Genomic DNA, 15,785 nt, shown 5'->3' on the forward strand with positions numbered 1-15,785 from the left:
GTTTCTTTTGCTACAATATATTTTTATTATATGTAAAATGTATTATTCATATAAATGTACTATTTTTGGGAATGGAAAAGGACACTGTACATTTAGTAGTGTGTGATTCGTGTACAGTTGTAGGTCAGTGGCCTCATTTTTATCTTTGTGGCCCTTTCTTTGGATGACTGCCAATTGCCAGATCTGTTTTGGCTTAAATACCAAAAGTGCTGCTTATACCATCAAAATAGGCCCTGGCACAAGTACACAGAGACCCAAACAGCCCCCCAGCAGCCCAATAAATAGTGACTGTCTATGGCATCTTAAAGCCGCAGATTGCCAGTTTGGGCCAGTATGCTATTTGAGAGGCCAGTAGTCCGCACTCCTGGGTAATTTTGCCATAGGCACCATGTTTATATTTGTATGGAGATCAGCAGTTTGACCTTCACTGTTAAACACAGTAACACCAAAAAAATGAGTGTATAAATGTAATTTACAATATAATGTACCTGTTGCCCTGCACTGGTAAAAGTTGTGTTTGCTTCAGAAATACTACTATATTTTATACAAACAAAGCTTCTGTGTACCCATGGAGGCAGCCTTTCAAAGGAAAAAAGCAGTTTTTTTACAAAGCTTATCTGTTATCTGCTATGTAACCTGTGCCTTTTCTCCTCAGCTTTGAATGGCTGCCCCCATGGCTACACAGCAGCTTATTATATAAACTGTAGTTGTGTCTCTGTAGCAAACACACCAGTTTTACCATTTCCTGGCAACAGTACAGTATATTTTAATTACTTTAAAACACTTGGCATTACTGTTCCTTAAGGTTGCCATACACCAAAGAACTGCTGACTCCTCCCACCATAATGAGTCTCAAGTTTATTATCCCCAAATGCGATAGCCAAACGACGAATTAGAACAAGGGGTATAGGTGTCCCTCAGTTCGGGGACCGCGTCAACAAGCCGATGCAATCCCCGATCCGACAAAATTTCAAACCTGCCCAATTTCAGGCCAAATATTGGTCGGGCAGGCCCATCGTTAGCGCCCATACGTGGGCCGATAAGCTGCCGAATCGGTCTAAGGTACCCATATCGGCAGCTAGAATTGGCCCGTGTATGGCAGCCTTAAAGCTGGCCATACATGCACCGATAATATCGTACGAAACCTCATTTCGTATGATATTCGGTGGGTGTATGGCAAGTCGGCGAGGCGACCAATATCGCAGGAGTACTTGGGTACAAAGCCTGGGGGTGGGAGAAAGCTGTAGGGCAGCGAATTGGGGATAGGAACCAGGCTGTGTAAATATTATTGTTATTTAAAGGTCTGGATATTTCTTGGCTTTATCCTCACCAATGACTGACACTCACCTAGTGCTTTACTTTTTACTGTGCTTTTGACTATTAAGTAGCCTTAATGAATTGGTCCTCCCCACTATTGTGAGCAACTATTAAATTAAGAATCAAGCAGAGACACTCCTGAGTAGTGGACTTAATTTACATGGAATTATTGAAATAATTAGTAATTTTGCCCTATTCTGAGATGAATTAAGAATACTGGGGCAATTTGTAACAGGAATCATGTGAATATAAAATTAAATTTAATCCGCACTCATAAGTAATTGTTTTTAATAAATCATTGATTTTTTCTTGGTAATGGGGGATCCTAATTTTAACTAAAGAGTGATTATCTTTTTAAAGTAATGAAATTAAAGGTTATATTTTAATTGCTAAAGGCACCAAATGAATTTTTGTGGATTTGTTAAAATTGGGGTAGTAAATACCAGGTGTATAGCAGGAATGAATTCAAAGCCAAACTTTGTTTTTCGGCTGCTGATATCGGACGACTTGCCGATTGGGCCAGTTAAAAGATTTTGATTGGGCGCCATAGAAGGCGCCTGAGCAAAATCTGCCTTCAGCGCTGAATCGGCAGAAGGAGGTAGAAATCCTATTGTTTCTACCTCCTTATCTGCCGTTTCAGCCCTGAACGTTAGTGGCGGATTGGAATGATCTTTCGTGCGACCAAGATCAAAAATCGCCACGTGTGTGGCCAGCTTTAGTCTGAGTTAAACTGCCATTGTCTCAGGCTGGCCCCGCAATTCTTTCCCACCTCACCTAGTCCCCATAATGTACTGTTATTCCTTTAGAAGAGAGAGAGTATCACTGTTTGCTCATTTTGAACTTTAAATAATGTTGATAAATAATTCCACTTTAAATAGAATTGGACTGCAGAAACATTGTTTGAATTTTGGCTTATTATTCAGGAAAACAAATGTCAGGAACAGTCTAGGCCAAGCATAGAGCTCTGTGCCAGTTGTGCTACCTCCTTGCTAGGGCTCTCCTGCCTACTTGTTGGGGTAATTATGGGCAGCCCTAGATAGGAGCAGTGTGCTAGTATAACTTTATACCCACTCCGGGAGCAGGCAGCAGCCTCACAATGCTGTGTATCATGTTGCTTTCCAGCCACTGATCTCCGCTCTTAGAGTTTATCAGTATTTTATGTGCTATCTTCCCATTCACCCCACATTAACCTTCTAAATGGGCCTTAACCTCGCTGGCACAACAGCAGCAAGAATGCCCTTTGTACCCACTTGCCAGCTCTCTGCTGAGCCTTTCACTGTTGGTATTAAGCAGTGGTGGGTACATTGCCCTTGTACAGAGAGGCTTACATGTGGCACACACAGAGAAGGTATAGTACAGCTAATAACCGAACAAGCACACCTTTACCTGTATTTCTGTACAGTATGAACAATAACAGTTGGAGACAAAAATTAAATATTACTTATTCCCTTTCCTATGCTGATATGCTTACATTTGCATATAAACGGTTTTACACTTTATTTAAAGAAAAACGAGTTTTGGGAGAGATGTAAACATTCCTGAGTAATGAGAATTTAGTTTACTTTGTATCCAAACAAATCCCCCCTTTTAGCGTTCAGTTGGAAAATCCTACTTCCTGTATTAGAATCAAGTAGTCGAGGGGAAGGGATGAGGGCAAGTTTTTAAGGCTTTATGGGTCACTTCCCATTGCAAGTGATTGTAAAGGCTGTACATGTGCCACAATCGCTCAGTAAATGGCCATAACATGTGCTTGCCTGTGCTGGTATGGGATCTATTATCCAGAATGCTTCAGACCTGGGGGTTTCCAGATAATTCCCTAATCTGCAGCACCATACCTTTGGTTTACTAAAATTCATGTAAAGATAAAATAAATCCAATAGGATTGTTTTGCCACCAATATGGATTCATGCAGATTAGTTGGGATCAAGTACAAGTACTGTTTTATTATTACAGAGAAAAGGGAATCATTTAACCATTAAATAAACCTAATAGGGCTGTTCTGCCCCCAATAAGGGGTAATTATATCTTAGTTGGGATCAAGTACAGGTACTGTTTTATTATTACAGAGAAAAGGGAATCATTTAACCATGAAATAAACCCAATAGGGCTGTTCTGCCCCCAATAAGGGGTAATTATATCTTAGTTGGGATCAAGTACAGGTACTGTTTTATTATTACAGAGAAAAGGGAATCATTTAACCATGAAATAAACCCAATAGGGCTGTTCTGCCCCAATAAGGGGTAATTATATCTTAGTTGGGATCAAGTACAGGTACTGTTTTATTATTACAGAGAAAAGGGAATCATTTAACCATTAAATAAACCCAATAGGGCTGTTCTACCCCCAATAAAGGGTAATTATATCTTAGTTGGGATCAAGTACAGGTACTGTTTTATTATTACAGATAAACAGGAAATCATTTTTAAAATGTAGACTTTGTGGGAGATGGCCTTTCCGTAATTCAGAGCTTTCTTGATAACAGGTTTCCAGATAGAGGATCCCATACACTTATTTCCTCTTGGGAAACACAAACCAATGCAAATTAATATTTGTAGTGGGCTTACAGCCCAAAACATTATAAGTGTAACACAGTGAGTCCCCTAATCTTTAATGTGTTTAATGCTAAGCTATATTACACCGAACCTAAACTCTCTGCTTTTTGTCTGTTGCGGTTATTATTTTTGTTCATAATAAATGTGGCTTTTATAATAGTGTGACTAAATCCCTATATGCCCAAGCTTCTTGATTTAAAAATACATCTTTATTCACATTTTGGACACGGATTATTATATGACTGTGGTCTGTTCCTAGACGAAGGTTTGCTGGTTTGTCCATATGTCCAGTGGAAAGGGAAAGAGTGTGAGCTGACTAGTACCAGACTATGGACTATGACTTGACCCCCATGGGCTCCTGAAGGCTTGTGGGTACAAACAACTGGTAGCAGGTTCCCATGAAGTCACTGACTCCCCCCCCCCCCCCCCCCCCCCCCTGCCAATTAGTGCCATTTTGTAAAATCACCTTGGCACTTTTGTGTTCCCTTGCTAGAAGTATAGGCACTGTGTAGTGCCTTAGCCTGACCCCAGCCTGAAGTCTTACAGGTATGTACAGTACAAGTATGGGACATGTCATCCAGGATGCTTGGGACCTGGGGTTTTCCGGATAATGGTTCATTCCATAATTTGGATCTCCAACCTGAAGGCTACAAAAAAATAATTTAAACCTCAATTAAACCCAATAGGACTGTTCTGCCTCCAATAAGGGGTAATTATAACTTAGTTGGGATCAAGTACAGGTACTGTTTTATTATTACAGAGAAAAGGGAATCATTTAACCATTAAATAAACCCAATAGGACTGTTCTGCCTCCAATAAGGGGTAGTTATATCTTAGTTGGGATCAAGTACAGGTACTGTTTTATTATTACAGAGAAAAGGGAATCATTTAACCATGAAATAAACCCAATAGGGCTGTTCTGCCCCCAATAAGGGGTAATTATATCTTAGTTGGGATCAAGTACAGGTACTGTTTTATTATTACAGAGAAAAAGGAAAACATTTTTAAAAATTTGAATTATTTGATTAAAATAATGGCAGATGGACTTCCTCTAAATCAGAGCTCTCTGGATAACTGGTTTCCAGATAATGGATCCCATATCTGTATACCCAGCAGAGGTGGTAAAGGCAGCCCTTCCAGAGCCCCAAGTGAAGGTATGTTTGTAAATATGTCAACAGAGGAAGGTTTCATTATTGAGCACAGCAGCAGTTGGCTGCTCTGGGAATCCTTCCCACCCCAAAAACACCTTCCTGGACTCATTGTACAAGTATGGGATCCGTTATTGGGAAACCCATTATACAGGAAGCTCCTAATTACATATAAGCAATCTCCCATAGACTCCATTTTATTCATATAGTACAGATTTTTAAAAACGTCCCTTTTCTCTCTTACCATTGGTCGCAAGGAAAGATCATTTGAATCCCCCACTGACATTCAGGGCTGAATCGTCCGATATGGAGGTAGAAACAATAGGAATTCTACCTCCACCTGCTGATTCAGCCCTAAATGTAGATTTTGCTTTGGAGCCTTCAACTGCGTGTTTGAATCTGCCCGATCAACGAGACGACCGATATCCGCAGCCTTTGCGATACCGGTTGTCTCATTGAGCCGCCATACACTCACCGAATATTGTACGAAATGAGGTTTGGTACCATAATATCTGTGTGTATGGCCAGCTTATCTGTTACGCGTGTGTCTGCTTCTCTACCTATTCATTGTATATCCACTGTAACTACATTAATACACTTTCCCCATTAACTCCGCCTGACTTAGCCTTGTGCTGCCTTAATTACAGGTGAGATTTTGTCATCATGAAAGTATGGGACCCCCCAGGGCCCCGTTGACTGGAGGGCCGGCATAGGAAGTGGCTTATTAGGGTGGTGCACTCATCGGCACCTGAGCAGACGCATGGGGTGTATGATTTCTTCACGCTCTGTTGCTTCTCTCTATCTGCATTGATCTGACATTCTGTTTATCTGATGCTGCTCTCAGTATTGCTTCGCCAGGGAAAAACACACAAAACAAGCCCCATGCATCAGCATTTTCTTTGTGCACCAAACTGAGCTTCCCCTCACATGGTATCCACCCCTTTCAACTCAAACACAAACTTTATTGCCCCTCTGTGGCTCTCTCAGTCCGCTGTCTGTCTTGTCCAGTGCTGCTTTGTGGAAGACTATGGTGGTTGTCTATCCAGCTGAGTGTGTGTGTTCTGGAACCGGTTTGCTGTGTGTCTCCTGTCCTGCTCTATGTCCTGTCTGGTTCTGTACTCATCGCTCTACCGGGTGGAGTTGAGCTCTGTCTGCTTGTGTTTATTCCAGGGGGGATAATTAGAAAGACCATGGCATCATTTAAACTTGATTTCCTGCCTGAGATGATGGTGGATCATTGCTCTCTGAATTCCAGTCCTGTGTAAGTGTTTCTGAGTTTCATGGTTTTGGCACATTAGAACCCCCCGCCCCCTCTCCTTGGTCACTTAGATGTCTCTGCTGTGTAGGAGACCCTTGTGGCTTTTGGGGGTTTTTATTTGATGTGTTGTGAAAGCTATTCAATACCACTTGTGAGTTCCTAAGAGAGAGGTTCACCATGTATAGTACCTTTTATCTAGTACCTAAGTGTTAGTGACTATTATGTGCAGAGCATTCTGAAAGCATCTATTCCTCTCTGCCAAAGCTGAAAAGTTCTTCTTCCTCACAGAGTGGCTAAAGTTTTTACTCCTCTTCATCATCTCCTTCTCAAATCACCTCTTTCTTTTCCTTTCCCCTCTTCTGTAGTTCCAAGAAAATGAATGGCACAATGGACCACCCCGACCATCCGGATCCAGACTCCATCAAGATGTTTGTGGGTCAGGTTCCTCGAAGCTGGTCAGAGAAAGAGCTAAGGGAACTCTTCGAGCAGTATGGAGCTGTCTATGAGATTAATGTTCTCCGAGACAGAAGCCAGAATCCTCCCCAGAGCAAAGGTAAATGGTTCCTGTAAGGCAATGGCGTGGGGATAATAATAAGCGCTACCATTAAATTTACTGTTGGGTCATCCTATTGGGGGTGAGTCTGCTTGTGGATCCCTTGCAGTATGTATAAGGCAAGATTTCATCTCCCAGCATCCCCTGCCTGATGAATAGTTATAGTTCACCAGTTTGACTACCCAGCCCTAGTGCAGAGTTTGATGATAAGTAAAAAATGTAAATTTGTTTTAACACATATTTTCCTGTCTTTCAAGGATGCTGTTTTATTACTTTCTACACAAGAAAAGCTGCGTTAGAAGCACAGAATGCTCTGCACAACATGAAAGTTCTCCCTGGGGTATGTAATCCATATTTTTATTCGAAGAGGCTGGGGTTTTGTATGCTGTGCAGTTTTTCTCTATCCCTTTTAGCAGCTTCTCCACAAAAGGGCTCATTATGTAACATAACCAGCGAATAATTCTTTCCCTTGTGTTTAGATGCATCATCCAATACAGATGAAGCCAGCGGACAGTGAAAAAAATAATGGTGGGTTAAACACAGTGCTGTATCCAGAGCATCCTGCGTGTGAGTGCTTTTGAGCCATTGCGATTCTGCTAACAAATGTCTATTATTTGGGGAAGGCTAAAACGCCCTGCCACAGTGTATTTCCAAAATGTAGGCCTGCCCTTCCCCTAGGGTAGCCTGGGGCAGTGTCTAAAGGCCAATTAAGGGTCAGATTTGCGTATAAGGCGCATTTACTTCTAAGAGTTTGAGGGTACATTAGGGGTAACTTTGGGGGTGTGCTGGTCTAGATATTCTTGGGACTATAACTGATATATGTAGGGAATTAACTATCCAGAGAAAGTATGCTACAGATATTTATTGCAGTGTGTGAATTGCTGTATAGGATTTCCAGCTAAGGCAGTCCGGGCAATTAAACATGTGGCCCCACCCATTACCTATCGTCTGCACTAATCATGGTATCTTCCCCATGCATGGTGCGCTTAATGTCTAGGGATTCTTGTAACATGGAGTAACTGTCAGCTTTGGGGACTAGAACATGTAGATTAAGGGGATGTTAGGGGGGAGGCATGGCAAAACTCTTTGTTGCTTTAGGCTTTTAATTCCGGCAAATGATATATATCGTCATTGTGCACTGCAACTGCAATATATAATGTATATTTGCCTTCTGCTTTACTTCCCCTTTAAGTAATACTTGCTAGAAGTCACTTTGCTGACACTTGATGGGATTCTTATACTGACTGACTTCATCTGTTGTCCCCCAAACTAGCTGTTGAAGACAGAAAGCTCTTTGTTGGGATGGTTTCCAAGAAGTGTAATGAGAATGATATCCGGGCCATGTTCTCTCAGTTTGGGCAGATAGAGGAAAGTCGCATCCTCCGAGGCCCTGATGGAATGAGCAGAGGTCAGTGGGAATGTTCTCTCACCTTTGCTAAAAGAGCTGCATGTCGGGGACAGGGTCAATGGCGGAAGTCTTATTCTTTCCTCTTTTACAGGTTGTGCATTTGTTACATTTACAACCAGATCCATGGCACAGATGGCTATCAAAGCCATGCACCAAGCACAAACTATGGAGGTGAGCCCTGAAGGTGCAGTTGTGTTTCTCACATTTGTCTCCCAAATGTGAAATCTGTTTGAAAGTAAATATATATTTGAAATATAATATATTTGAAAGTAAAAATATATTTGAAATTCTACAGGCTATAAGGCTTTTCAATAAAAAAAGACAAGATTTTAACTCTTACAGACCCTATGTATATACTGCTGAGCTGCCATATGTGAGCCAGCATTTGGGTTATCCATTCCTTTGACCCCCTGGTTGAATAGTCCGATATTGACTTCTTTAGCAATCCATGTGAGTGGACAAACAGCATTTATTGTTTGGTTAATACCCCCAAACTAACCTGGACAAAACTTGGAGGGAGCTGCAGCCCCATATCACTTCCAGTTCTGCTACACATGTATAGCTGGTAGGCATGTAAGCACACATGGGCAGGAGGAGGGACCAAACTCATCAATGGAAAAAGCATATCTGCATGCCTTTTAAGGTTTTCTAAAGACATTTTGAGAGTGGATTTGCTGGTGTCTGACTGTTTCTGTTTTAATTTCCAGGGCTGTTCCTCCCCAATAGTGGTTAAGTTTGCAGACACTCAGAAAGACAAAGAACAGAAGCGAATGACACAGCAACTTCAGCAGCAAATGCAGCAACTGAATGCAGCCTCAATGTGGGGAAACCTTGCTGGACTGAGCAGCTTGGCACCCCAGTATTTAGCAGTAAGTGGTCATGTCATGTTCTTGACAAATCACCCCTCCTTCTGTGAGTTTTAGATATAGCGAATAACCACAAAATCTCAGAAAACACCTAGAAAGTGAGTTTGCACCTTCTCTTAACATTTCCCACTGACTGCCTCTTCCTCCCCGTCAAGCTCTGTACAAACCAGTAGAAGGCACTCAGGGTGGTATTTGACAGTGGTACCTATAAATACATGCACCCCTGCACACTTTCTCTGTGTACTTTTTAAGGGAGTTCAGTTGTTGCATTGCTTTCCCCCCAGCCTTATAGCTATGATGAGCTTATGGATGCCACTGCTGCATAATCACAAGAGAAGGTGCATTCTTCACTAGACCTAGGCTGCTGCGTGCTGGGTTAATACTTTAACCCCATTTTTTGTTTTGTTTTTTTGTTGAAGTGCAGTAACCAATATCCTAGTGTTTTTTTTTTTGTTTTGTGGTACCTCTGTGCTAATATACCCTCTCCCCACTTACTCACTCTTCTCTTCTCGTTCTTGTACACCCTGTGGATTTGTGGTGTGTAACATTACTCCCCAAATCAGAGCGAGCCCTCACTCTCCTTCTTGTTTTGTTTTGGTGTAATGTCTAGCTTTATTTGCAGCTCCTCCAGCAGACCGCATCCTCTGGAAACCTCAACTCCCTAAGTGGCCTCCACCCTATGGGAGGTGAGTACGCCACTGGAATGACATCAGGTGTGTGTATTTTTTCACTTAATTCTATTCTTTCATCTTGTTTTGTCAGGGATTTCATTGGTTGTAACATTGTGTTCCCTCCCCTTTAAACTAGAAATGTACCTGAGTTTTTTGCATGTGTATTGCTCATTTGTGTGTTGTGTTACAGGACTTAATGCCATGCAGTTACAGAACTTGGCAGCTTTGGCAGCTGCTGCTAGCGCTGCCCAGAATACCCCAAGTGCAGGCTCAGCACTCACTACTTCCAGCAGTCCCCTCAGCATCCTAACCAGTTCCGGTGAGCAGCATGTATTGTCTGGGAACTATCGTTATCGCTTCTAGGATAGCCTTGTCCACTACTTATGGCAGGCACATACATTATTTTTTCTACGGGAGTACAGTGACTGAACCTATGCTGCCCGTGGTTCAAAAAAATACTCTTGTCTTGTAGGAGCAACTTTCATTGATGGTTGAGGTACCGGTACAGGGAATCGGATTAACAAATAGACATTTCTCATTCCATTAAACATTTCTATATGATTATCTGAATATGTAGTACCTTTTGTGGGTTTAGGTTTTTGAACAAACAACAACAATTATTTCAGTGAGATAAAATAACATTTAATGGCTCAAAATTAAACAAACAATTTCAAATGAAACAAACCATAATATACCAAACAATGGAAAGGTGCATCCTAGTGTCTCATGGTACCCACTCTCCTAACGCGTTTCGCACCAATGGGTGCTTCATCAGAGGAGAGTTTAGGTTTTTGCCCTGCTATATGTTATTTTCTTTTTTCCACCTACAGGCTCCTCCCCCAGCTCAAATAACAACTCAGCTGTCAACCCCATGGCATCCCTAGGAGCTCTGCAGACATTGGCAGGGGCCACAGCTGGTCTCAATGTCGGTTCGCTTGCAGGTAATCTAACAAGCACTTTGTTCCTGAATTGTATTCTGCAAACCTGCTATCACATAGTTAGGTTGCCTTTTATACTCCGTTTATTATGGAACTACAACCCTGACTGACCAGCTGCCAGAGCATGCAAGTAGTTTTAATTCCATGAGACTGGAATCTTGAAGGTCATTATCACTTAAAGCTTAATGTAACCTTTACTTGCTGTCCTTTTTTTTATGCAGGTATGGCTGCGTTAAATGGAGGCCTTGGCAGCAGCCTCTCCAATGGCACTGGCAGTACGATGGAAGCCCTTAGTCAAGCTTACTCTGGGATTCAGCAGTATGCTGCCGCTGCACTCCCTTCACTCTACAACCAGAGCCTTTTGTCACAACAGGGTTTGGGGGCTGCTGGGAGTCAGAAAGAAGGTAAGTGCACTTCCTAAGTCATTCAGATTTATAAAGATGTGACCTTTTTTACTCATCAGCCTCAAATGTAAAAAGAGTTGGTGAGGAACACCAGCATGAAAAATGTACCAAATAAGGGCTGTGATTGGCTAATTGGTAGCCCCTATGTGAACTGACAGCCTATAGGAAGCTCTGTTTGGCAGTACATCTGGTTTGTTTACAACCAAAACTTGCCTCCAAGTCAGGAATTCAAAAATAAGCAGCTACTTTAAGGCCATTGGGAGCAACATACAAGGGGTTGGGGAGCAACATGTTGCCTTCGAGCTACTGGTTGGGGATCACTGGGTTAAGTAGTGATATCAGGTATCCTCTCACATGGGCTGCAATGGATACACAGTCGTCTACAGATAATATAAATGTTTTTATTTATAGACATGCCTGATTAATGCAATGCTGACCTCTACATTTTGATAGATGAAGATACTATTTCCTGGTTATTGGGTCCTGAGGGTGACACTTCAGTTTCACTATTCTATCCCATTATCAATTTAAGCCTTGATTTAGCCTTACATATATTTCTGTTTCAGGCCCTGAAGGAGCCAACCTTTTTATATACCACCTACCCCAGGAGTTCGGGGACCAGGACCTCCTGCAGATGTTCATGCCATTTGGAAATGTTGTGTCCGCCAAAGTTTTCATCGACAAACAAACGAACCTCAGCAAATGTTTTGGTAAGTGGGCCACTCCTTGCGGTTCCCTGATAGAATAAACCAACCAAAACACTTTACGTACTGTGGATGTCTGTCTTGTGTTTCTCAGGTTTCGTAAGCTATGACAATCCCGTTTCTGCTCAGGCTGCTATCCAGTCCATGAACGGCTTTCAGATTGGAATGAAACGCCTGAAAGTCCAACTTAAACGCTCCAAGAATGACAGCAAACCGTACTGAAACATACTGCCCTGGGAAGTGAGCGAGAAGGATGTTCTGGTAAGTGTGGGAAGGAAAGTCCAAAACCAGGATGTATAGCTGGAGGAGCCCACTTAGTAAGAACACACAGACTATGCTGACTCTCAGCAGCCCTGAAGCATCTCCATGTGCTTTAAAGCCAGAAGCCTCATTTTCCCTCCTAAAGACTCTGGGTACAACTATTTTTTTGTTGTGGATTTTGCTTCTTATGGAAGAACAGCTTGTACTTTTTTGTTCCAAGTGTTTTATTTTGGAGTTTAGGTGCCATATCAGTGAATTTTATTATTATTATTATTATAATTATTATTTGGACTTTTTGCTGTGTTTTGTACAATGTGTGACATGTCCCAACGCCAGCACCCTTGGAAAGGGAAAGGATTAGGAGCCGGTTATATGACACTGACCAGCCTTAGAGAGTCCTGACTCGTCCTCGATGGTGTATTGCCTTTATTTTGCTATGGCTGCTATTCTGCACACCTTCCTGTGTGGGGACATCCCAGGAATTATAAGCACACACTGCTAGCAGCCGTAGGCTTCGGGACAGGGTTTATTAAGGCTAACTTAAACCAAATGTTTGGGGCAACATATAAAGCCCTTTGCAATTGGAACTTAGCTCCCCCCTTCACTATTGCTCTTTGCAACATGCAAGAGTCCATATACAAGGTGCAGGAGTCAGGCTTCTCTAACGTTTACATACTGGTGTTCGGTGTTGTGTGTTAGGGTAGCTATGTATTTCATGTGTCCGTATGCCTATGTACTATCCCTTGTACATACGTGTACCCGTGATATACATGAAAACGGTGAACTGCTAAAACTTGAATACTGTACACTCAGAGAAATGTTATGGTTTGGTATAATGTGAAAAGTATTGAGGCTTCCAGGCTCCTATAATGAACATTTTTTTTTTTTTTATATATATAAGTGTGTGGGTAAAACTAGAGAAAAAAAAAAAGGAAAAACAGCCTGTCAGAATGTCATTTCTATTTTTATAGAGGTTTTATACAGCTCGGAATAGTGAGCAATATTTATTGCCTAAATTATTTCACTGGGAAGAGATTTTGTAGAATTCGGATGATGGTCCTTTTGTGTTTTATACAGATTAATACCCGCGACTTACAATGATGTTATAAGGAGGGGACTTCAGTAATGCCAGGTGGGGAAAGGCAGTCTGATTTGGGGGCGGGGAACTAGGGCTTCCCCCCAGTTTCTTAATACAAAACCCTTTGAAAGCCCGTCGGCCTTGTGCATCTTCCCCACATCCATCGTGTGCTTAGAAGCCTGAAACAAAATGGCTCCCGTGTGTTTATTCAGCTACTGTGCAACCTGGGCTTTTTAAAATTTTTAAAGTGCCCTTCAACATGTTTACATGTCTTTATACTAAAGATAAATACCCGTGCTGTGATATACAGTGCTTTTCCTTGTACTTACTATTAGGGACATCTGCCCCTGTACTCTTATAATTTGGCTTAAATTGGCCAGTTCTCCAAATGATATTATACCACACCCAGTGTCCTTTAGCCACTCCCCCTTCTCTAATTAATCTAGTGGCCCTCTAATGGAACGTGCTAGTGCTCATACAGCAACATTACAAGTCCATTCAGGGATTTCCTCTGGGCATTTGGTGGACTGGACACTATCTTGTAGGAACACTCGCACGCAATTAAAAAGCAACTGTTTTCACTGCAGCTGAGTATATGCATTTGCTTCATCACGTGCTAAACCATTCTTGTTATAAGGGGGGGGGGGGTCACTGGCCTAACCCTGGCTGACTGGCATTCCTTTAAAGGGGAAGTTTTACTTTAAGCTAAACCTGCTCTTCTGTCTGCAGACTCTCACAGCTCTTTAGATACTGTCATGCTGATCCTTTGCTGGGGTATGAATGAAACCTGTCATATATCAGTTCATGGCTAGGGGACACCGTGAAGCCTACACCCTACTGCTAGTACATTCGCAGCACGAATGGCCCTAGGAACATACCTCCTTTTGCAAATTAATTATAAATAGTTTTTCCATAGAGCTTAATATTTACTGGAAACCCTGAATTTTGCCTTAGCTAAAGCTTAGCTTGGAGCATGCACCCTAGAGGTCCTCCTCTGCTTATTTGACTGGAAGCTGCCATTTTGTTTTCTTTGGCTGAGGCATGTGCCATATAGACTGCAGAAGAGCAGTACTATGTAGTCTGCATAAATACACACTTATATACCCAAGTGCAAAAAGCCCCCTTTGTTTTTACTCCAATTAATAGTAAAAAAAACACCATTTATAAAATGTAGTCCTCAGTTGCCAAGTGGAGTGGAAACTGCACCCTAGTCGGCTATGTATTGCCGGAGAGCAGATGCACTTGTATGTTGAAGGTTTATGAACCATGTAGTGGCCCATGCTTTGTGGGTTTCCATTATGTAAATGTACTTTTCAGTCATGTCATTATCAAGTCTCAGCTGTGCAATATAATGATATCTAGGTCTATTTTTAAAGGGATACTCCTGTTTAATAAAGTAATTGTCCTGCCTTAAAATAAAGCGGCATTAGTAGGTAGCATGGGGGTTGCACTTGGGTACCCAAGGGGCGCATGATTTCTTTAATATTCACTGACCGGCCAGTGTGGCTTATGTTTGGCGCTCAGCTTCTGATTGGGCAGGGGGCACAGATATCACCTACCCCACTTTACCTGGCTTATGATGTAGGGGTAGTTGTGTCCCTGATTAGCTGTTTGGGGGATTCTTTTAGGGGTGTAATGGTAGCCTCAAACTCATTGCTACCTCTGTTTCACTGATGCAGAGCATTGGTCTCTGTTTATAGGATGGCATTATTGGCCGTATTCCTTGCATTTCATCCATCAATATAAGAAGATCCAACAATCATAAGATTTAGAATAGGGATAAGATGTACATGGGGCATTGCTGCCGCCATTAATTTTTATATGTGCAGTTGCAATCTTCATTTATTGATCAGACATCAAATAAGCTGCATTGTATTATATATATTTACTACTGCTTTATGTTGGGGGGAAACCAAGGCCAAGGAGAGATGTCTTCATTATCTAGCACTTTATATGTCATATTCCCCCCTCACGATTATCATTTGTAGTCACTACTATGTGATCCAACCTGCACAGAAATGTACACACATAATCTGTTTTTTTTTTTTTTTTATCCTGACTATATTCCAAATATAACCCAAAACCATTTGGGCACAGGACTAAAAAAAAATCTAATTTGCCAACAAAAGTATTGGGTTGTGGGTATGTGGGATAGGCTTAGACTTGCTTATTCTGACGACTGAATTGTCACATCTGCTGGCTTTTAATTCTTCAGCAGATGAAGTTGTTCAGTTATCAGGTTGAATGGCCAAGTCTATCCACTGGAGAAGGCTTTAGCAACCAACATTGGTGCCTTTAGGAGGTAAAATATATATAGAAAAGCTCCTTTTAGTAAAAGCTCAATGAGGAGGTATTGGAACGACTTCCTTGGTCACATTGCTGACCCCCTCTCCTATTTGACTGGAAAACAAGTTGGCTGAGTTCCACCAGCTCCCAATTATTGATTGAGAAGGGACAGGAGTGATGGGCAGCTTTTAGTGTAGATGCCATATTCCATAGCCCCTCACTGCTGCCAAGGGTAACAGTTGATGCCAATAGGAGCTGCTTGGGGAGCATCACATCCACCCTATACTCATTTCTTTCCATTATCTTGTTTGAAAGGCATCATTGGCATGCCCTGAAGAGCA

General features: G+C 41.9%; 1 protein-coding gene across 8 annotated transcripts in view; it reads left to right on the forward strand.

Moving 5' to 3' along the window:
• celf1 (CUGBP Elav-like family member 1) overlaps nt 1–15,785 on the forward strand; it is a 31,844-nt gene that overhangs the window by 12,302 nt on the left and 3,757 nt on the right. For 2 of the 8 annotated variants that reach the window (XM_012961179.3, XM_012961178.3), the window contains 12 exons: nt 6,641–6,828; nt 7,086–7,168; nt 7,308–7,395; nt 8,102–8,236; nt 8,328–8,407; nt 8,944–9,105; nt 9,713–9,815; nt 9,964–10,092; nt 10,604–10,714; nt 10,933–11,115; nt 11,682–11,825; nt 11,914–12,080. In XM_012961179.3, coding sequence (XP_012816633.1) covers nt 6,651–6,828; nt 7,086–7,168; nt 7,308–7,395; nt 8,102–8,236; nt 8,328–8,407; nt 8,944–9,105; nt 9,713–9,815; nt 9,964–10,092; nt 10,604–10,714; nt 10,933–11,115; nt 11,682–11,825; nt 11,914–12,041 — 1,524 coding nt within the window. In that variant the 5' untranslated portion in view covers nt 6,641–6,650 and the 3' untranslated portion in view covers nt 12,042–12,080. 8 annotated transcript variants of the gene reach the window in all.

This window comes from Xenopus tropicalis, chromosome 4 (assembly GCF_000004195.4).
Source record: "Xenopus tropicalis strain Nigerian chromosome 4, UCB_Xtro_10.0, whole genome shotgun sequence".
Lineage (NCBI taxonomy): Eukaryota > Metazoa > Chordata > Amphibia > Anura > Pipidae > Xenopus > Xenopus tropicalis.